Raw genomic sequence first — 22394 nt, forward strand, 5'->3', positions numbered from 1 at the left:
GTGAAAATCGATGCAATTATGTTTGAGATACGATACAAATTTCCGATTGTATATCTAGATTCTCACGTAATTTCTGTGGGCGTTACTCCCGGGAGGGTTGATTGTAGAAAAACGTAATGATGGAGAAGAAAAGCGAACCTTTCTGTGACCTAATTTTCTTCTTGAGTGCAACGATGCTCGGAGATAGCGCGTTAGACTCTATTTTTATTTTACGTAGACTTTACGCCATTGAATACTCTGTGTATTACATATCTGCAGTGGTATGACGCGCGGTGTCGGATCATCTTCGCTGCAGGACTTTAGACAATCAGGAAGCGCGCGAGGAATTTTGATCGCCTTTCGTATGATAATGTCCTGAAATGGCGGGATTGTCACAGGGCAGGGTTTTATCAGGGGCAAACGGGAGTATGGAAAGTTTCTCCGAGAAATCTTTCTGACGTTCGGCATGATAGCTATTGCTCCCTGCCACTGGATAAGGAGAATTCTTCGAAGGATGCTGATTTATCGCGATAGAAATCGCTGCTAGGAGCGTATGAGAAAAGTTGCGGATGTTATCTAACGGCGTTGCGTTCGAGTGGCCGATAAATCGCGCGTCAGCCTCGGTCATATCGAAAAGAAAAGCGATTTACATTTTGTTTTCCGCGTCGTCTGGTCCTTGGCAGCTATTCGAGCACAGTTGCGTTCCTCTCCTTGTAGTACCATTAGTGGAAGGACCGACACGCAAGTTAAAAAATCTGCCCAGGAAGACTTCCGTGTGGGAGAGTTTAACTTTGATCAGATTCATGCATAAAATCGGTGACTAAACTAATTGCGCGCTGTCAAAGAGTTGGCGACTCTGATTTCCCACGTGGCGAGCAAAGAAGAACGGAAGTATAGGAAAGAGACCCTCGTCGACGGGTAGAGTCGCTCCGAGGTGTCCGTGGAATACAAACGAATCCTCTTTTCACGTAAATCCTCCCTGCTCCTGATAACCACCGCGTCTCCGGACTATTTTCACCGCTGAAAGATCGAAGGGTAATAGGAGTTTGCGTTTGTCGTGTCTCCTCAGTATGCTTCCTGTTCCTTTACTTGCAAGTGGGTGTAATAGTTCAGCAACGAAGCTAGAGAGTTTGAAAGTGTATGTTCCACCCCGCACCGAACACTAAGCAAAATAATAGAGACTGAATAAATCTTTATGCGAAACAGACTTTAAGATTTCCCTCGGACGTAAATGGATCTCCCAACGATTCGAAATCGCCTCGATTTACGTGGACAAAAGTCGCGGAATCTTCGCGAAGTCCCAGAAGCTTCCACTAAAGTTGTAGCAACGAATCAACTGTGAAGAGCCCCTGAAACTTCTCTAATATCTCGAAATTCCTGCGGTTGGCATACGGCAGAGTCCTCCGTAATTGGTTAATCAAACGGCGGACATGTTTGCCCGAGTCTGATTAAAAATTCAGGCAATTAGTGGCCGAGTTGCTCCCAGCAATCCTCCTCGGTGGCAACCTGTCCGAGATTTTTTTCCAAAACGCTCGGAGAAATTACGAAGTCGCTTAATTGAAATCCACTTGCGGATATTATGCGCCCCGTCTGCCAACAAAGGGCGACTTAATTTCTACGGGTGGAATCGCGTTACTCCGCAGGCCGTGAATTCGTCTTCGTTACTTCCGCGCCCCGGCGGGAAATTTAGTTTCGCGGCAACCGTGACACGCGTAGAGCATTATGGGGACGCGAATGAAGCGCGTTCACCGGGAGAATTTCATTAGACGGGCGCTGGAATCGGCGCCCGTGAACGTTGATTTACTCTCGACGCCTCGTTACATCGGTGACTTCAAACGTCCCCCGCTAACGACCATCGTTTCCTTACCATTTTCCGTCGCGAGTTCGTTTATATTTCCCTCTGCTTGTCAGCGCCACTCACCCGTGTTTCTCGAGCCTATTTGCATTCGTTCCCTGGCCACCTTTGCTTAAAAAATCTGGGGCAAAAGTGATCGTTGTCTCCTGACTCGTGAATAGGGTAGATACTCAGTTGAAACTTATAAATTGGAGACTGGGATAAATTAATCGTCAAGTTGTAGGGTGGCATAGGTACTTGTAAGGGAAATCGAGTGAATTCGTGTTACGTTGAAAAATAGTGGCGCACTGTACTCCTTAACTGGAGAAGTTATTGTCACTTACGTTTAATGCATCCAGCGAGAGCAACAATGGAGATGCAAGGGGAATCGCGAGAGGATGGTGAAATCTTAAGAGGAGGGAGTGACATCGAGAATGTACGAAGGCACTCGAGCCTGGGCCAAATTAGCGGGTTCCCAATGAGCCCATCGCTTAACCGGCGGAGGGGATTAATCTAGTTTGCATTTAATCAGTGGGCAACTGGCGCGATGAATATTCAAAACACACATCGGTACGTTTTACTTTACCAAACCACCCGTGGCATTGCGAATTGCCGGGCTTGCCAAGCGCGGCAGCGACAAACTATCATTACATCGCTCTCGGTTGCATTGTCACGATGTTGCGCATCGCGACGCAAGTTGCGCTGCCCCAGGCAGAATCGCCACAGTCGATGATCTTGCGCGCTGGATGAAGGTGGGAACTGATTGTAGAGTGGAAACGGAAGAGGTAGGAGTTGCCTAGTGCCGCAGATCACGACAGAACACTGTTTTACAATAAAAACAACTCGGCTTCAGTGAACATGAATGGACTTGGAGGTATCGAAATAAAAAAAAGAAAAGGAATAAACTGATAACCATGTCTATGCTTCAAATAGGTGCAACGAAAATTTTACCAACAAATACACTTTCGTATCGATTCAGCGGAAGCTCGTTACTCTAATCCATGTCTCCGCAAAGCACGCAGCCTAAAATCTGTGACACTAACAATATTGTTTCTGCCATTCACCCAATCCACGCCCAGCAAACATTTCGCCAGGGATGATCCGTATAGATGCGCCGCCCTGTACGTTGAACGCGAAATCCCCGTTATTCCCGTCGAAACGAGAACGAGAGTGCGGAACGGCGGAAAGTGTGACACTCTCAGTAAGAGAGAAAAACTGGTCGCGCTTGTGCCGGGGCCGGCGAGTTATAATTTCGCAGGCTCGTCGGGCGCTGTACGGGCCGAAAGGAGGGGTTGGATTAAAAGGAGGAAAGCACTGGGTCGTTCGTTCCCGCGGTGTCCCGTTTGGACGTTCCACGGCGAGGGAGGCTCTTGAAGAAAGCTCATCCCCTTAGCAGCCTGTTAAATATTCAACGAGAATCCCCGTTTGAGCGTGCGTTACCGTAGTCGAAGAGTTGCGGGGCCAGAGCTACGTTCACCTGGCGCCTGGCTACGAGCCCCTCGAGAAACCGGCCGCTTTTCCTTCCCCGACCTCCAAGACAAAAGACTCGTTAAGATTTCCTCCTCCTTGGAAATTACTGCGCGCTCGATTAAAAGGGCCGCTCGGTTTCATTAAACCCTCGCCTTTGGCCGCTTGTTTATGCGTCTGGATCCGCGTTTCACGCACTAGACAGCGTCGAGAGTCCTTCTTCTTGCAAACACCTTCTACAATGCCCTTTGTGTCGTCATTTCTCCCTCTGGCGCGCTGTACTCGACACTTTACGTTGTACGTCGAAGACAGTAGGCGGGCACAGAGCCGTAAAAGTACCTGGACGATATTTCGACGAGTTTAATTGCCTTTATTGGACGCTGCCTCCTCGCCAGCTTTATTGGTATTGTTTTCTTCGTCGTCGATTGAAGTGACACTACGTATACCGGTGCGAAAATCGGCGACACCCACTGGTTTCCATTTGTAGTCTGAGTTTAGTAGGAAGAGACGGTCGGTATAGATCGTAGGTAGGACTTGGTTCATAGGACGAGCGTCGTAAGTAACATCCACCAAAGTCGGCGAAGGGTCCGCGATACGGGCGCCATAATCGTTGTAGTCGACGTAATCGCCGTTTCTTTTATACAGGGTGGTCCATGGCCCGTAGAAACGATGTATCACGCCGCCATGCCGGGGTTTAACTTGCTCTGAAATTGCCAGAACGAATTTCGTTACCATATTCGATATAGTGCTCGGACTTCAGGTGGAACTTTATTCCGCGGCCTTTTGCAAGGAATTCTACATGGATTCTTGTACGTACTTTCGCGTGCTATCATTAGTGATTTCTTTCATTTGAAAGACTGTCTGGCAGTTTCTAAGTATAGAAAGGCGATTGCAACTTACCTGACTGGAAGTCTCCGGGATCCGTTGACATCGTGTGTACCACTGGCGATATAATTAGAAGCGACACGATTAGGATCGAATTCTTCATCTTCCGTTCCATCCTCTCTAAATAGACACAGTATACTGTTATCTGGGCGATCGTGCGACCGCTTATATACACACTGACAATCCTCGCATATTTGTACACATCTGCTGGCTGTTTGGCGATTGACGATTCTCGTGCCACCTAAATGTTGTATGGTCCCTGTGTGTGGCTAATTATTTAGCGCCACTTTGAGCTAAGGCCTACGTAAGTTTTCAGAATTCTCGTTCCAGAAACCGCGCAATGTTGGTGTTTACAAAATACTAGCCATTTCGCGATATTTTCCCCAGAAATTAGAGCAGCGTCAATTAGGCGATTAAGTATCGATCGAGCCATTTAATAGGTAGAGCATACGAAAATACAAAGCTCTGTTTGTACAGCTTCTACATATCGTATTAATAACTTATTAATGGAATTATACTTTATAACAATAAATAACGTTCAATGTATGGTATCAATTATGAAATTGGAGTTAATGTAAGCCTGTGACGTCATATGAAGTATGATGAATATCGCGGTAATGATTTTCGAGCAGAAATGCGCGTTCGTTCTGATCAAAGCTCCTCAGCGACCCCATCCAGCTCTGTAAACAGAGAGAAGGGTTTTCCTGTGTTAAAACTATCGCGCAATAAAATAATCTGCTACTTAATTTCGTAAGGAAACCTTCTCGAGTTCAGGTCTACAATTTCCACACTTGTCATCGTCGTCTTTGCTTCCAATTTCCAAACTCGAGACGTTACAAACTCCCAACTGCTAATTAAAACTTAGGTCCTGTTACCTTACCCAACATTCGCGTAGGATACGGTGGATGATCGTCGATTTAACTGGAAACCGGAGTAGCTGTTGTCACCCCAGTCATCTTGATCGTAGAAAGGTCTGCCCAACCAAAACATGTACCCACGGTGCACGGTGTCTTTGGGTACGAGCAATTCCAAGTCGCCTGGGTTTCAATGCAAAAATTTCAGACGTCAATCATCGCACTGGCTTTTTAGCGTCACTCCATCGATCTGCCGTGAACTTACTGTTCTCCAATTCGGGAATCGGCTTTGCACCTATGGTATCGAGCACTAAGACACTCGTTAAGAGAAACAGCACACGTCTTTCCATACTGGTAGCTGTTAGAGCAACGTCGAATGAAAGCACCGTCCAGTTTTGGTTTGGATCGCGGCATCCTGACCCTCTCTTATATACCCTCAAATGTGGTGCGCGGCGTGACGCATCGATTTCATGTTTTGTGCAACAAAGAACCTGTTAATTCGTGTTTGAAAGCGCGCCGAGGATGACGAACATCGCTAATGAATACTACAATCCCGAACGGGTGACATGCTGGCATGGAGGCTGCCGGACCGCCGCTCGTTTCGCTTTTAAGTAAAAACATTCTAAGTTTACCGGCCAAACGCGCTAAACACGTTTTCAGACACATTCGTCAACTTTTTGCTTACTCATAATATGCTTTCTTTTTTTGGATCTGATCAGTGTCGAAGACTTCGAAGACTTCAGTTTGGTCATCGACTTAAATAGAAACACGTGTTTGAAGAATTTAATCAGTTCTGCGGTAGCCACTGTAGAGATCATTCTGTAGCTTTTCACTGGGTTTGGTACAAATTCTTCAACTGCGCTAAGATCTCCAGAAGTTGAATTGCGCTACTTCATTAGCGCCTACATCATTTCTACCACAGACTGGTTTCAAATGTAATGACGTTGTCATAGTATGAAAACCAGCTGGTGTATTCCACCGGTTCAATACGAAACTTTCTATCGATCCTCTCGTTTCCGCTAAACATTTTGGCACACTTATCTACGCCATTTGCATATTCACGGCGCGACTGTAAACGAATAAGAGAGACTAAGTATTTCCTATATAAATGATTCGGTATCTACTCTTTTTAATTTTGTTCGGAGCGGTCACAGGCGAAGAAGCACCGGAATTATTCAAAGACAGACTTACGAATCGTCGGTGTTCTCAGTGTTCGAACTTAGTAACTCGAGTATCTCGCCAATCGAGTGCGGAACTTTCCACTGATCCCTTGTTCTTCCGACGAAATTGCGTTAACAGTTTAAAGTACGGGGACCGCGGAGCCCCGAGGCTCCCACCAACAATTATAATCGGATACACGACTTAGCAGCAACCGTGACGGCCTTTCTGGAACCAGAATTTCCCAAGTTTCCTCCAGGTTATTGAGATCAGGCGTTGTTGTTGCCCGTTTAATTGACGCCAAACTTTACTTTCAACCTGCACAGTTTCGCGAGCCGAATCTCGGGGGTGTGATTAATTTGCTCATTACCCGAAAATAGATACATCGCAGGTTTGTATGCAGAGCTTAAACTACTGAGAACCTGCGAATGATTCTTCATTCGGTTGTTGTTCTGAAACGGGGAACTGTATTCAAGGATTCCCAACGCGAACGTGTATATCGTTAAATATTACAGAACGCGGGTGGAATGTAACAGAGCCGATGCTACGATTTGCTAATCTCACCAGCGAGTTTGTGGAAAGTGCCGGTAATTTGCAAAACTAATTGTCGGTTTCCGTTATCAGGAAGGCGCGGTGAGTGTGCCGGGCTTAGTTATCGGTCGGAGCGAATCGTGTTGATAATGGAGTGCGTGCGTGCGCCTAAGTAGAAAATGACGCTAATTCGGCGACTGGAAATGATAATGAAGCCGACACTAATTTGGGTATATTAAGATAACGTAATTAAATGCTGTTTCGGCTGTGGTATCCTCTCTCTGCTACGCATTCTTAGAAGGCAATTACTGTAAGCCGAACATTCCTCACCGAAGTTTTCAAATTCTTTTAAAAAAGTGAAGATTTCCAAGGTGGTACTCAACTCCTTGCAGCCTAAACTTTATTCAACCATAATAAAAATACTATATCAAATTCATGACCTTCCATGAAACTTTCTCTATGAAAATCTTAGCACAATGCGGATCGAAAATTGAAACAACCAATACTGCTAGGTGTGGCATGTATGTGCCTCGCCGCGCTAAGGGGTTAAGGTCAGTGATATTCCCGTCAGACGCATTCCCCGAACGTAGTACATATGTACCAGGAAACGGCGATACCATCGGTCCGACCGCATCGAGGACCAATTAACTGGTCGTCGTTATTCCATAAAAAGTAGGTGCTGTCTTTAAATACTTAACGCGAACAGTTGTGTAATGTTCGTTGCGTGTACGAGTATAGTGACGTGTCTTCGCGAAGCTATCATTTTACAAAATAATGGGGTAAGACAGTGAGACAGAGGCGCGAGACACAATTCCTGGTGGTTTCTTTTGTGAATGTTGTATTAAACAAGCGAACTCGGATCACGAAGCTCCTGATGGGCGGCTGAGTGGAGATGCTTCGTTAATCGATTATCGTTATTAGGTTACCGCTGACGAGTTGCGCGAAGTGGTTGGCAAGCCCCCGACGTGCAGCTTTGTCTCGTACGAGAGCCGGCCATAGGAGGAAGCCCTGTGGCTGATTTCGTGGGAAATCGATGGGACGCTTTTCGCGGCGCGCGCGATTGTTCAAAACCGTCCGCGTCGCCAGCGGAAAACGCGACGTCACGTGCCGGCGTTTGTGAATGGACAAACGTTCATTGAATAGTTAAGATCTGTTGGCTCGTTTCCGTTGCGAATAGAAGCGAGGAGCGTGTTCCGCAGGCTTTGTTGTATCGTCTGCCCGCCATCTCTCGTTTTTCTCGGCGCCGGCATCGACGTTTCTGAAACAGACCCGTGCATCGCGGCAGGTTCCACGGGAATACTATTTTGCGGGGAGGAGGATAGATCGAACGTCAGCTTGGATTGTCGCGCAACTTGTAGGAGACAATAATTTTTCGTGTATTACAAAGTCTGAGGTGATTGGAGCCCCTTAATGAACATGCAAGCTAGATTTACTGTGATCTTCAAATCGTAACGTTACAAGGGAAATGTTTGTCTCAATTAATAGGAAAGTTAGGTAGACAGTTTCTCAATCGATAGAAGCTCAGCTTTCGTAGGAGGCATTGCTATTAGTTTCAAGGAGAACGTGCTGGGAAATTCGGGTACCTTCTTCGCGTAGCTAAGTTCTGATTCGCGTATAAATTCAGTGAACCTTTTCCTTGCTACAGTGATGATTACTCTATAACAAGTACCCTGTGTGCTACTCTTTGTTAAGTTCCAATTGATCCACGACGTCGTTAGAAATTGCACCCCAGCTTTTGTCGTGCTGAACCATCGCGTTATTCGATCCAATGATGTCTGCAGGCTCATAATCAACGTGGGAGTCGCCATTGTGCTGGATAGTTGTGTGGCACATTGCAATGCTTATTGCCCTTGGCATACATTTATATCCCACTCCACACGCTCGCTTGTGCAGCGTCCAACTCGGTCCTAATCACTCAACCATGCAACATTCCTTTCAGTTTTTCAACACAATTCGATGCAATTTTCCTTTGCCAGCTTTTCTCAACAGCTGAGACTATTTCCCTCGAGAATCCCCATATCCTCTGAGCCTCCGTACTCAGCGCGCGAGACGATAGAAATTAAGGTGACTGATCGAGCGATTCGTCTCCGAGGCCGTTATCGAAGCACACCATCGGCTGGAGGTAGTGCTACAGGGGGTGGAAAAGTGGGAACGAACGGGTTTACGCGTCTCGCAATAAATCTCCGTGTTCACGTGTCCACGAGCCATTGATTCCGGGGTGATCCTCCGCGAATGCCCCGGCCCAGGTATTGTCGGACCCCTGGTAATTCCTCGTGCAACGAACGCCAGCTACGATTTCAGTCTTTTCAGCCCGTTTGCCAGGACGCGCGCAATCTCTTTCTTCCAGTTGTCCGTCTTCGAGCGAGTCTGATCACGTTCCGTGCAAGGGAGGTCCGTTCCTACCTCGACCAGCACTTTGGGGATCCTAAGAACTCCCCGAGAGCGGTTCACTCGGTAATACTCTTTTCCTCGCGGTCGTGGACCTTACATATTGACGAAGGGGATTCCCCCGTTCCCGGCACAGCTGCTGTCGGGCAGGATATAATGAGGCAGCGCTGAGGATTGTTAGAAGAAAGAGTTCAAATCCCTAGGAGGCTCTTTTGACCACCGACGTCGGCTGTGTGTACAGAGTCGAAAGGAAGTGGTAGTCCGCCACCCCTTCGCGGATACGTCTGCCCTTCGAATCGGTGGAAAGTCGGGGACAGTTTTCTGTGGCTTGATTGCTCTGGAAATGGATTTCGAATCGCGGCGGAACAATTGTTCAATCATTTAGAAACGTTCCCGTCTCTGTTGAAAGTTAGTTTCTAATTGAGGGGAACCATAATTCGACCGGGTACTTGGAAAGCTGCTGAGGGACAAAAGTTCGGACGAGGCAGCTTCTACACTCGTTCGAATTTTCATTATTTAAGGACATCGTTTCGTTCAAGGATAAAGCCTGTTTGCTCGTTTCATTGGCGTAGTCGTCTACAAGGACGAATCACAGATTCTGCGAACTACTGCTTCGATTTACAGAAACGCTTCGACCGTGCGCAAGGTGCAGTTTATGCACTTTGAAGTTGATGCACCTTCATTATCGCCAAGCCTGGGCGACTGAGCATGTTTGTCTAGTCGGACAGATGTATGTGCAACGCGTGTAAATAAACAGGTTCTCCAGTTGGAACGTCATATTTGTTAATAACTCCGAAGGCTATTAAGTATTCGTGGCTGCAGTTTCATTTGCTAAAGTTTTCTATCTAGTGCACACCTGGATGCAAGCGAAGCTTGATTTTTTTATTAAAAATGAAAGCATAGAACTGCCATAATATACATCAATGTGTTCTTCTGGAAGGTGTGATTGATCTTCGATGTTGTAACTAGATATTTCATATTAATACAGGTGCATTCCCTTTGTTTTGCTTCCCATACGATATGGAGGTGGATATGCTATGCAAATTGCATCTAACTGTGTGCAGTGTTTGGAATGACAACGTCGAAGTTGTTAGGATAATAAACCAATTTCTGTGGTGCAACAATGCCCATGCAGTGCTCCTTCACTGTCTCCTTTACCTCTGCCATCAAAGTAGGTTAAGAAAACACCCATAAAATTCCATTACCTTCTATCTTCACTATGTAATACACAATGCTATCGCAACTGACAAACTCCATTACGTTTGTATCTAAGAATGCCAAGCGAAGCCGTTTCCCTGACACAGGAAATGGCCAGCAAATGACATTCGTCGTTGAATCAAGCACGATGTTTTCCATCCCACCGTAGGACCTCCACAAATGTGCCACGGAGGACGAGCTCCTCCACAGATGTAATCGCTGTTCCCATGGAGCGCTGCTTCGTCAGTCTATCCAGTCGACGACATTGCCAATTCACGCTCGCACTCGGTTCGTCCAACCGCTATCCTTACCCTTTGCGTCTTTTTATACCCCAACTGCAGCCGGGATTATTATTAGGCGCATTCATCGATCACACCGTGAGCATAGAACCCCACGCGGAGGTTGACGCAGAACTCGAGCTGCTGCGAGTCACACTCGATATCGGTGCAAGGGGAAAAGGCGCTTGAAACTGGCACAGCCAGAGAAAAACTCGCAGTAGTTCCAGACCGGTAGAGGACAGACACGCTCGACGTCTCCCTGTGCTGCAAGACCACTTTGTAGATCACTGATGCCTAACAAACGAGTCAGAGGTTGCGGAGCTTAGAGAGCTTCCTCTTAGTACACCCTCTAGTTCCTGGTGATAATGATCGCAGTACAAGGTTTAGCAAAAAGAAACGAAAGTAATCCAATGAAATCTCACGTGCTCTACGTTAACTTTGATTATTCCCCTTCGTAACAAACTACTATAAATCACGCGCCATCGTTAACTTCCTATCGCCAGTCAGTGATAGCATCGTCGATGTCATTTGCTTTCGATTGCACGCGTCGAATCTTATTTCCATTTTACCAGGCCTCGTACGTGCATCGTTAGGCGGTTCGCGCGTAATGAATGCGCGTTGCATCGATCGATCGAGATCCCATGACCTTCCCGTGTGGTCTAAAAATCCCAGGGCCTATTTGCGTCAGTCCCTACAGGCTGTGTGCGTCGATACGGCCTCTATTCTTAGAGACTAGCTCTCTCAGCGGTGAAGTGTGTACCGAGCCGCGCGGCACACCATAGAGCGCACCCAGTGTCCAATCAGCCGTCGGTCGACCGGTCACAAAGGTGCTCCTCATTCCGTCCCGATGGGGGATAGTTGACGGGCGCTCGGGTGGTGTTGGTGCAGTCCAAGTGACGGAAGCCAAGCAAGGTGTGGTGGCACGTTCCTGCACGATGTAAACAGGCCAGCCAGGTCGAGCTCCAGTGCACCGTGCACCGTGGACGAAGACGGCCGCGCGGTTTTCACCACTAACCCAGGTCCAGGCATCTCTTCCCACGGGGACGACGCACGTTGCAGTGCGAGCTCTCCGCGTGGCATCGTTCTCGATCGTTCACCTAAACGCGTGCACAGTCCACTCGCGTCGACGCGGCTGGTGTTAAAATGCAGCGTGCAATGGCAGCTCCGAGAACGGGCAGACTTATCGATAACTGCTAGACCTTATCGTATCCGATTAGCCAACGTAATCGGATAAAAGGTGCGGCGCCTCTTCCTCGACGGCGGTTTAAATAATCAGTTGGGTGGCTAACCGTCAACGAATCGACACAGTACACTCCACAGGGTGGATTAAAGAGACTTAATAAATAGGAGTCACGGGCGCGTGATAACAGCCCCTGTCTGTCAGGTGTGATTACGGTTCCTGGTGTCTGGTGTCAGCGCGACAGTTACATTGGCGGAATATGTACATTGGATTAGGTGATACACGGTAGATCGATGGAAGCCTCGCAACGAGGCGACCAGCACATGCACCGTCACGCGATACGGTTCAAGTGCACCATCGAGGAAAACAAACAAGCGATTTCAGCATTTCCACCTGGCGCAACCCGTTCCACCGGAGGATACACGGAGAGACGTTAATTCCGCGCTCTCGAGTATCGAGGAATAAAGTTGCTAATTGTAATTGCGCGATAGAGTGTAGCCCGGATTCGCGAGGCTGATTAACCGTCGATCACGGTGGAGGACCAGCTCCGGGGGGCGCACGGTAATTAAAGAAGCGTCGCGATGTTCGCATGAATAGTACCAAACGGTCGCGCCCACCGAAGGGTGTGCCTTTCACGTGTAACCCAGTCGGTAGCCACCAGGCAGCGGGCAAAGTCCGTGTCCCGAGGGTTAGACGTCGGTTTACTTTGCGGAACGGAGAGATTGATTGCACGGCGGTCGCGTTTCTGGCCGGCGAAGTTTCGTGCCGCTTCCGTGTCAAGTTCCCCTCGAACAGTGGTGATCGGGAAAAGTTCGCGTGGTGGTTCAGGTGGCGTTCGTTGAGAGACAAAAAATCCGGGAGGGTGGTTAAGAAGAAGAAGCTCGTGTCGTGAAGATTTTAGTCTTTGCTTCGCGCGAGTGGCGCGGGCCGTGAATCGTAAAATCTCAAGTACGCTTCGGCACTCGAGGGGACCGAATCGATCGGCCACGGGACCTTCGATAACATCTTCCTCGGCGCGACATCCTTGCCTCGTGCTCCTCTCCTTAGTCAGCGGCCGCGGGCTCGAAACACGCCCTCGAGATAGTCTGGAGCGACCTGCTGCCCCGCGGGACACGTTGACGCGTAATAAAATCGTTCTATGCAAATCCAACGAGCTGGCCTTTGCGGGATTGTTTCGTGAATATTCAGCAGGAATCGGCGGAACGGACGCTGATTGAACAAAGAGAGACCTTCCCGCTGAAAATACCAAGTGATCGCGGAACACTGCGACCAAGGAGGAAGCGCAGCTCGGCGATGAACCATTCGGCGCGGCTTTAATGCTTCGTAATTCCTGGTGGCATCGTTCGGAATTCAATTCTGTGATTTGTGGACTGCTTTACTGGGGTGGATTTATCTCGTGAAATCGGCGGAAGACTCGTGGATCCTTTGCAGACCAGATGCGGATGATCTGACTTCGCTGATCTCCTGTTGCTTCGCCGGGGTACGTCCAGGTCGCATCGTGAAATGAGTTTGCTGCGATTTGGCCTTTTTAAGGATGGTACGTTCACTCATAGCATGTAATATTTCAGTTAAATAGAGAAATATGGGTGTTATCCTTAGTTTATTTTAATATACCAATTTGTGCGGATGCTCAATATCTAGTTTGTTTTATTATTGATATTTTGTCCATTCCTCTGAATTCACTATGGTCGATATCTTCTAATTGCTTTGAGCAGTATATGACTGTGTCAATTACAGTTTTTCAATTTCTGACATGTGATACAACGTTCCAAACTCCAGGATGTAGTGAATAGTACAGAGACTTCGTACACTTTTTCAAAAGACAATTCACAAGTCTTTATGATAACTTGTTGCAATGTAAACTACGTACTTCAATCGGGAAAATAAGAATTATCTACTGATTAATATGATTCATGAGTGATTCACTCGTGCAGTAGTAGAAAGAGTACATATATATATATTTTGACACAGCACATTTTTTCCCAATGAGTGCATGTGTGTGACGCGGAAACACCATTTGCAGAAAATTTCATCATTTTCCCGTGGAATCGTCGACAATGCCGATTAGTCAAAGCGCTGCATTCGCGATTCGTTTTTAATTCGCAGTACAAAAGCTTTCCTTCCCAACGATTCCATTTCATGCGTTTCATTTATGATGGGGCAATTCCGTCCGCTTGTTAAAGGTATCCAAAATATTCTTGTCCTCTGGCCATGCAAATCCATTAATCTGATCACATCGATCACTTGCGCGTGCGTACATGAAATACACTTTGGAACTTAACGTGACAGCCGAGCGGTTCACCCAAGCAAACGTGCACGATTTATCGTATCCTTTTAATGCCACTCGAGCAATTTCTTTGGCTTTCTGATTTCTACGAATAGACAGCTGTTGTCTATGCAAATGATATATGTGAAAATATGCCGGCAAGTATGCAGGAAGTTATGCTGTGTGCATAACAATCAAATGTTGAGCGTTATATTATTCAGATGGTACAGCTGAGATAGTGGATTACAATTATTTCTTCTAAATTAGTGGAGGTTGTTGTAGAGTGTCATTTATTTCAATGAGTTTACAATTTTTTTCTCCTTCTGCATCGGTGCACTTGTAGGTCACTTCAGGTTCGCTCTTCTTCTCAAGTAATCGTGTTTAGAATGTTAAAATGATGCTCTTGACACAAGGAAGAATCATTCTAAGCGCTGTTTTGTTAAAGAAAAACTTGGATAAACAGGAACTTCACTGCGCCGATATTAATTGAAGCAAGCGATAACAGCGGAATTCAGAGCTCGTTATCATTATGAATACATCTGACTGACAGCTATGTACAGTTCCATGAATCGAACTTTATCGCTCAGTAAAACATTACTAATGTTTACGCCGCCTTATCACAAGAATGTAACAGAAATGGCAATCGATTTCTCCCTGTATTTCACTGAATAACGCGCACGCATGAATTCAGCTGCCAGACATCCCGAAAGAAGTATGCACATATTCCACGTTTGTGGAAGCTCGCAGCGGATAAGAGGATGGAAGAGACACTTTATTCTGTATCGACTTGGCTGCGACCCGCGTCGAGCATTTAGGTCATCGATCAGATGGAAGGGAAGCAATAACGCCTTCCGCAACCTTCAAAATTCTTTAAAAAACGAGATGCCTTGAGAAATCGTCGCGTCTCTTGGAACTTTCTTTATGAATACCCCGCGACCACTATTTGCGGGGCAGCCATCAGGGAGTTTGAAATGCTGAAAACAGTGGGCGGAGTGTAATGGAATTGCAGCCAGTTTTAATGGCGCATAAAACTTTTCAATAAGACGACTTCCTTGGAACTAGCCAAAACAAAACTTTTCATTTTTATTCTCATATCGACTTTGAGAATAAGAATCTTGCACGAATGTGTCCTCCTCCCTCTGCTACGACCTCGGACGTATGATCGGCAGGGTAATCCCTCATTGGGACGAATGAACGCGACGATGAGCCTCGAAGATCCTGTGAAAGCCAGGCAGAAGCTCAAGGGGTGTCCCGAACATTTTAAAGGATTACATCGAATCCCTATTATGCCGGCGGGAACCGCGAGTTCGTAGGAAGTTTGCGTGCGAAAGCAAACTTGCGAGGGAATGGTGATGCCACGGGCCCACTTTATATTTACCTCGATGCACCGGGAACGCACGGGAAGAGGCACTTTGAAGGGACAAACATTTTGGGAGGTTCCGCTGGCGTCCTTAGCGCCTCGACGCCTAGAAGCGTGCGTTCGTCGTCGCATTCAACCGTACTTCTCCTTTATTCGCGGCTTCTCTCCTCGTCACGGCAATACTGCGAGGTGAGAAAACACTTCCGTGGTGAATGTACGAGCCCCGAACACCGAGGCAGGGTGAAAAGGAAAATGCGGAACGGGGAGGGTGGGAACGATTTTCTGTGGAGTGTGACAGCGGTTACATAACAATGAGGCGTCGCGGCGTCAGCGTCCCTCGCGAGACGCTCGTCGATCCTTCCAACACCCGCAACATATAATACCGTTTCCTTTCACGGGTCTGAAAATACTGCACCGCTCGATCATCCGACAGAAATGAAGGTGCTTGGTGTTTGGTGCGCTACGTGAGCTGCATCTGTCGGCCATAGGTGATTACTGGGATCACGAATTCTGCGCAGGATGATTTATGAATGGTTCCTCTCGAAATTAGGGAGTTCAGATCTCGGGAAAGCTATTTTACTATTAATTCAGTGAGCACGAAATGAACAATTCTTCCGTGTGGTGTTCGTCTTCCTACACTTTCTCTGCAATGCCCCTGCCGGGAAGTTCCAACAGCTTCCCCTTCCCTTGTATAAAGTTTCATCCATCTCGTTGCCTTCCATCAAATTCAAGCAGACGCAGGGAAGTGCAAGAAGGGAGAGACTTCGAGGCTTCGATGCTTCGAGTCTCGCTCCAGACTTCATCCCTTTTTCGTATTCTCGCCATTCTTTCGCCGATCGCGAAAGTTTCGTCGGACCCGCAACAGCTCCTGTCAGTCATATCTGACGGCGGACGAACGTATCGGGGAATGGAGTTGCGGAAAAAAACGCTAAGGTGGCACCGCGGCGGAGAGGAATAGTGTGGTCGTATTGGATTTAGCGAGGCATATTTCGTGGATAGAAAAGTTGGAGGGTTCTGCAGGACGAGGGAAGTCAATGCGCTTCGTCGTGTCTGGCCCCTTACTTCGTGCCGTCTGCTTTATTAGATCCCAGCTTCGTCAGAAGAATGGAAAGGAAAAGTCAGTTTGAATCGACCACCTTTTCTTGCCAGTATCAGTTATTAGGATTAACATAATACTGCGGCTTTTCTTGCTGGAAAGCCCGAAAGATCGATCTTTCGTGGCTGCAAAAATATACTTTTAGCGGTATCTACAAGGTTCGCCAAGGGCGTAGTCGTTTATCATTGACACTGGCTGTCAAGCCCTAGATTTAGGTACATGCATAATCAAATGTCCTATACCATGGCGAGGTAATTGTGATACTGCATCTATCTTCCTCTTGAGGAACTCTGTGACATCGTGCTACTTTATCAACCTTCGATCTTCATTTTGAAGTGTACGAACCCGTGGATCATTTATTTTATGCTCGCCGCATTAACGCAGCAATCGAGAACACTTGGAGTGTTCTATTTCAAATTACGCCCCAGATCAGCCGAATTTAATTTCCCTTCAACGAGGAGCCTGCTTAATAAGTAGTCAGAGAACTAATTTTTGTGAACAAAGTTCTCCAGTCGACATTATGGCACACTGGCACCCATGAAATTGCCGTTCTTTGGATTGGGCGGGGGTGGTATTTACCTTTAGAGGGAGCGAAACTAGTTCGGCGGACGCCATAATATCGTCGACTAAACTATTTCAATAACGGGCGGCCCGCTCACGCTGAAAATGGCATTATTGCCCCGGCTGCTTGATTTTTTCTCTTACAGTATAAAAATTCCTGCAAGTGAAGTCTTTGGATACCATTAAGCAGCTCTTTTTATAGTTTCTCGTGGCACAAATCTGTAACGTCTGCGAACGAATATGAGCTACCAGTGTTATGGAGTCGGTTTTATCTTGATCACCAAAATGCTTGAGATACACCTACTGCCGCGAACAGTGAAATCAGTGTAAAAATTTGTCGATAATGGGGGACTTTTAGTTTCCCGCATTTCACCTAAAGTTCAGCGTCAAACTGACCCCACAATACACAAAGTTTCAAGGCAACGACTGCTGCAACCAATCACGTAGAACACTTCAACACCGCAGCTCTGTTCAAGTCTGTATTATGACTTCTAGGTACGAAATTTACGAAGAAACTCTTCTGTATTTTTACGACTTTATGCTTTTATTGAATCTGGACCTTTGTTCCTGAAAGTTTTTCTGGGTATCCAGTATTCCAGCGTCACCGAATAAAGGAAAACTATTTCGAGGAAAGTAGGTTAAAACAGATCAACGTGGCTGTCTTTAACCACGTCCTAATTAATTAGTTGTTAGCAAAACACATTCTAATTTACTGTCGATTCGTGAGAAACAGACTACATCTTCTCAACTCCATCGTTCCGCGTGCGTCACGATGCTTTCCTCTATCGAAGACAGATTTCAAAGAGAAAAGAGTGAAATGCTGTCGACTATAATTGCACCCTGCTAGAAAGTGACGATTTTTCACGCGCGATTTGACAACGGTGCTTTCGTTCAATAATCAGCCTCGCAAGGTACAAGACGAGGAAGCTGTTTTAACTTTAGCCACTGGCATCAATAACGATCGGCTAGCCGTCGATAATAAATTTTATGGTTCTTGGAGATACGCAACGCCATTCGTGGTTACACGCTCTGTTTTCCATCGCGGTGAAATTGGTTGAAATATTCGTATTATACAAAGCGAGCTTTGCAGAGGTTACTACTAACAAGAGTCGTTGTTGTAATTATGCAGAATCTATCGCCTGGCGCGAAGCTACTGTTATTAGCGATGTTTCAAGTTACTAGTGCTGCGAGCCATTAATTATGCCTGTACGAGAATATGAATATCGATCGCACCCTTTCTTATGCGTTAGCATCCCTTCAGCCGCGTAACTGCGTTATAGTTCGTTCTCCTTAGCTCGAGGCAAGAGGGAGAATTAATTATACAATAATAATTCCAGTAATTTTCTTTGAAACTTGATGTTTCGGTTTCTGGAAACTAGAAAGACCTGCGGTTCCCCTCAGTGTCTCTCAAAATCACCGCTACAATATAGATTTTTATGAAATCCCGGGACGTCCAAAGCAATAACGGTTCATGCTGTCAATTAATGAGTTCGTGCAGCGTGTTCCTTCGAAACGCGTGGAATTAACGCCGCAAGACGGCCCTCGGCAGCGTAATATGTATTCTGGTGTAACTTGTTACGCGTACAACTTGCGTTTCCTTTTATCAGCACCCGCTTACTGGCTCCTGTATCGTGCTCGATATCTTCTTGTTACCGTGTAATTTATCTTGTTGCTCGTCCACGGGAACCGCTGATTCATTGGCATGCAAACCGAATTCCTGCTTCTTTTATTTTAGACCGGCCTAGAGTTGCACGAGTTATTTCAAACCGGTTGCCACATGACACGTTGTCGCGCTTCTTGTGCCGCATTCCTGCATCGTTATGCACTCGTAACCTTCTGTACTCCAGAAAGAGGGCAAGATTCGGCAGTTGAAAAGGTCACTTAATCTTTAACCGTGTGAAGGCAGAACGTCCTTACAGATTTAGAACGCGTTTCAGATGGCTTTGGTCACTCAAGAAAACACCAATTAAGGTCTGAATATTCCTTCCCCTCTTTCCTGATATCTTCTAAGAATTATTAGCTGGCGTGCAGCGATAGAGCTGCGTCATTGAAAGATTCAGAAGCAACTCTTCGTTTTACTCTCGTTAATTATTCAGCAACCTTGTGAAACGGCTATCTCACCATCGGCGAGTCCGTTCTAATAAAACACACCCGCCGTTCGTTGCTCCTTCACTCGACTTGGCACCTCGTGAAAATGATCAAGAGCATACCTCGGGATATTGCAAATCATTGCGGAAGCGTTCACCTGCTGAACATTTATCCCGACTGTCTGCGATGCGTCCGCGTTGATACGTTCCAAACACTGCAAGTGTTCCATACCGATCCTGTGGTGACTAATTCTTTGCAAACTGCAGCCGTTTGCAAGGTACATAGTTAAGGAAGAACATTACGCGGCTAATTTCCATGAGAATGAAGCTCGAGGATTCTCTCTGCGTCTCTTTCATAATGAATGCGCGAGCCGTAAGAAATTACGCAAGCTGAGTCTGCTTCTTTCAATTTGATATTCCTCGCGGTGCTCTTATCTTCCTCTCGATAAATTACCGAGTGCACCTTGAATCTTCGCCAGAGGATGGCTTTATCGTGCTTATATACCAGAAAATGAAATAATTACAACCGACGATACTAACACGTCCAAATCAATTTCCAAAAAGAATGAGCGTGTCGCGCCACGCGTACCCTTAACAATCTCCCCACGCGAGTGTCCTGGGACAAAGAAAACTCCATTCCATGGAAAGACAACGTTTTCTCGCCGGACTCTCTAGCAAGTAGCTTAAATGCAAATCGTTCTGTGACGCGCAGGCATCTTCTCGAAAACACGGAGAAACCAGTAAGTTCCCAGCAAAGCGAGCGGCAGACTGTTGAGTAAATTGCGCGAAGGGATTAGTTTGCGAATACTTCGTAGGATCGTGGCTGCTCGTATTTTACTGGATACATACTCCGTAAGCATGGTAACATCAGGAAAATATCCGTTTTTCCGTCGCTCTCTGTGACCAACGATAACGCTCGAGGTATTTTTCTGCCGGGCACCGCGATAATAAATCATCTTCCTTGAGCCACGCTTAACCACAAATTTCTGTATCTCCTCCTTTATGATTTACGAAGACGGAGGATGGCGAGGACTAGTGCGGGGAACTGCGCCGTTCCGTGGGAAAGCACTCTGCTAACGCCCAATTCGTGAAATCAATGATTCGCGGGACGATATCGTGACGCGGTTGCAACTACATCCGCGATGATCCAAAGACGGTGTCCTGGTTTTCTGTTCGCTTCAGTCTTCGCGGTCTGGAGTGTCGAGCAAAGTAGCTCGCGGAATTCGAGGGTGATAAGACTGCCATGTGACGGTGCATCCTAAGTATTTCCTCGCGGTCGTCCTTGCGACCCTGGCTTCGTTTCGTAAGCGATAGAAAACCGGAGCACGTTAGCAAAGCGCGGTATTTAGAGGCTGATGCTTCGTTCTCGTAGGAGGAAACCTTGCCCCAGCCGCTGGAACGACGTAAATTAATCGAGGGACAAAAGCGTGTCGATGGAACGAGCAACGAGTCTCGTTCATCATGGCTTTCTCAAAGCATGGTGAGATGAAAGTGACTGTCTGTTGCTTCTGTTTCTCATCGAGGGAAACGTGTCGGAGGAAATTGACGGTAACCAATGTGGAAATCAGTCTTGATTATTTATATCCAGCAGAGATCGCTGAACGCCTCTTGACTGCCTGGCTCCTTTATTTCTCAAAATTCTTCGACTTTCTCCAGCCATTCTACTGTTTTATTAACACATTGAAGGTTGTACACTTAGGCGATTGAAAATCCTTGATCTTTTTTTCAAAGAAGGAAGCTATTCGATGTACCTACCTCTTGCTCGATGTTTCTTTGACAGAAATAGGGTCGTTATAATGTTATATCGACGACAACGTGTGCAAGGGTTTACAGTTCGCGCGTGAGGAACCGCCAATGTTCTGTCTTTGCGGTATTGACGACGTATTTCGTAATAACCCGTCTGGTGTGCCTTAACTGGGGGTGTATCGACGCCCCCGGGGGTGGCTTTGTTTCCCAACTGCGCCTCTCATAAATCTTGATCCGCCTTTACGACGTTTTCACGGTGCACCCTTTACGACGCCGTTCGCGAAGCTCTATCTGAAAAATGTTTTAAAGAACCAGCACCATTTGGGAAAGCGTTATCGTGGGAAATGTGTGGGTGCTTTGAGCGATCCCTAATCCACGGATGAAACTGCAAATCGCCTTCTGACCTTCCATGCTAACGAAATCTCGCGTGTCTGCTGGAAATTGACTGTTTTATTGGAAAAGTTGGGGAAAATGTGGCGGTTAATGAGATTCAAGCACGCTTCAGAGTGTCGATGTCGTCTCGTCGAGGAAAGTTCACTAGTTGATGCTCCAAGTAAGTTATTCCATTTGGTTGATCCGAAGAGATCGCCACTTATATTCATCAAGTCGTAGTAGAAGCGACCACGATATCTTGGTGGTAGTTAAAATACTTTTATCCTCCACCAACGGCCCCCAAACGCGAGCTTTTTTACTTCAGATTACGTCGCGCTCTCTTTGTACGGGGATTAGGAATCCTCCCCTAATATCACGACAATAAAGGGATTAAACTTCCCGCTTCCTACCTTCGTCGAGCAACCGTAACGAGACAAGAAATTTAATTTTCAGCAGCGGGTTTATTAAATACGCAAGTAAAACCACGAGGCTGTAAATCGTCCACTGCGGGCAATTAATAAATGGAAACGCGATAATTTGGGAAGTTATTGCTGCGTGGAGATAGAATTCTACAGAGATAACGTAGCGCGAAATAAAACGATGCCTGATGTAGGAGGAACGAGACTCAACGATGTTAATAATGTAACACCCTTTCCATAGGCGAATGAATTATACATGCTGCATAACGTGGACTTTTGCCATTCCAACAAGCACTGGTCCGTTCAAATTGGATAAATATTCTTTGAGTTACGACCATTTCCCTTAGGCGTGCTCTGTCGCCCTCGCTAGAGAATGTGCGATTGAAATTGTAAAGTCAAAATTTTAATCTTCTGATCCTTTATTACCATACTATGTAGGGGAGACCGGGGCTAAAAGTTCCGGGGGTAAGTTGTTCCGACGGCTCTATCTTCAAAATAAAAAGAGCGTTGTACATTAAATTATTTTTTCCGTGTGAGCTGATCACGCCACTCTGTCCCCCACTTTAATAGCGTCCGCGACAGCGAATTGTGTGGTTGTAAGCAAGGGCCTATTAGTCGCGTACCAGATAAGTAAAAATTTTTCTATCATTACTTTTTGGTCTATTTCAATTATTTAACGTAGATATTATAGATTGAATCGTTCTTATGGATCAAATGACATTTAAGAACATGGTGT

The 22394-nt window shown here is 46.5% G+C and overlaps 2 protein-coding genes across 7 annotated transcripts in view; one reads left to right on the top strand and one right to left on the bottom strand.

The window, feature by feature from the left end:
- Nucleotides 1-22394, top strand: part of LOC143372619 (phosphatase and actin regulator 2) — a 222010-nt gene that overhangs the window by 11829 nt on the left and 187787 nt on the right. The window contains exon 1 of one of the 3 annotated variants that reach the window (XM_076819011.1): nucleotides 11547-13288. The exons of the other annotated variants lie outside the window; for them this stretch is intronic. Coding sequence (XP_076675126.1) covers nucleotides 13255-13288 — 34 coding nt within the window. The 5' untranslated portion in view covers nucleotides 11547-13254. Of the gene's footprint in view, nucleotides 1-11546; nucleotides 13289-22394 lie in introns of those variants that run through there. 3 annotated transcript variants of the gene reach the window in all.
- LOC143372637 (uncharacterized) lies at nucleotides 1284-21479 on the bottom strand. Of its 4 annotated transcripts, XM_076819058.1 has the most exons (6): nucleotides 20877-21479; nucleotides 6211-6405; nucleotides 5285-6088; nucleotides 5046-5202; nucleotides 4181-4845; nucleotides 3850-3984 (listed from the first exon to the last, which is right to left on the bottom strand). In XM_076819058.1, exons 3-5 carry the CDS (start codon nucleotides 5367-5369, stop codon nucleotides 4827-4829), a joined length of 261 nt encoding a protein of 86 aa, XP_076675173.1. In that variant the 5' UTR covers nucleotides 5370-6088; nucleotides 6211-6405; nucleotides 20877-21479; the 3' UTR covers nucleotides 3850-3984; nucleotides 4181-4826. The 4 variants fall into 4 exon arrangements, with proteins under 4 accessions (XP_076675170.1, XP_076675173.1, XP_076675171.1 ...); XM_076819056.1 differs by lacking the exon at nucleotides 20877-21479 and having other exon boundaries at nucleotides 6211-7302; XM_076819057.1 differs by lacking the exon at nucleotides 20877-21479 and having other exon boundaries at nucleotides 5285-7302.

The sequence above is a fragment of the Andrena cerasifolii genome, chromosome 8 (genome assembly GCF_050908995.1).
Source record: "Andrena cerasifolii isolate SP2316 chromosome 8, iyAndCera1_principal, whole genome shotgun sequence".
Classification (NCBI taxonomy): Eukaryota; Metazoa; Arthropoda; class Insecta; order Hymenoptera; family Andrenidae; genus Andrena; species Andrena cerasifolii.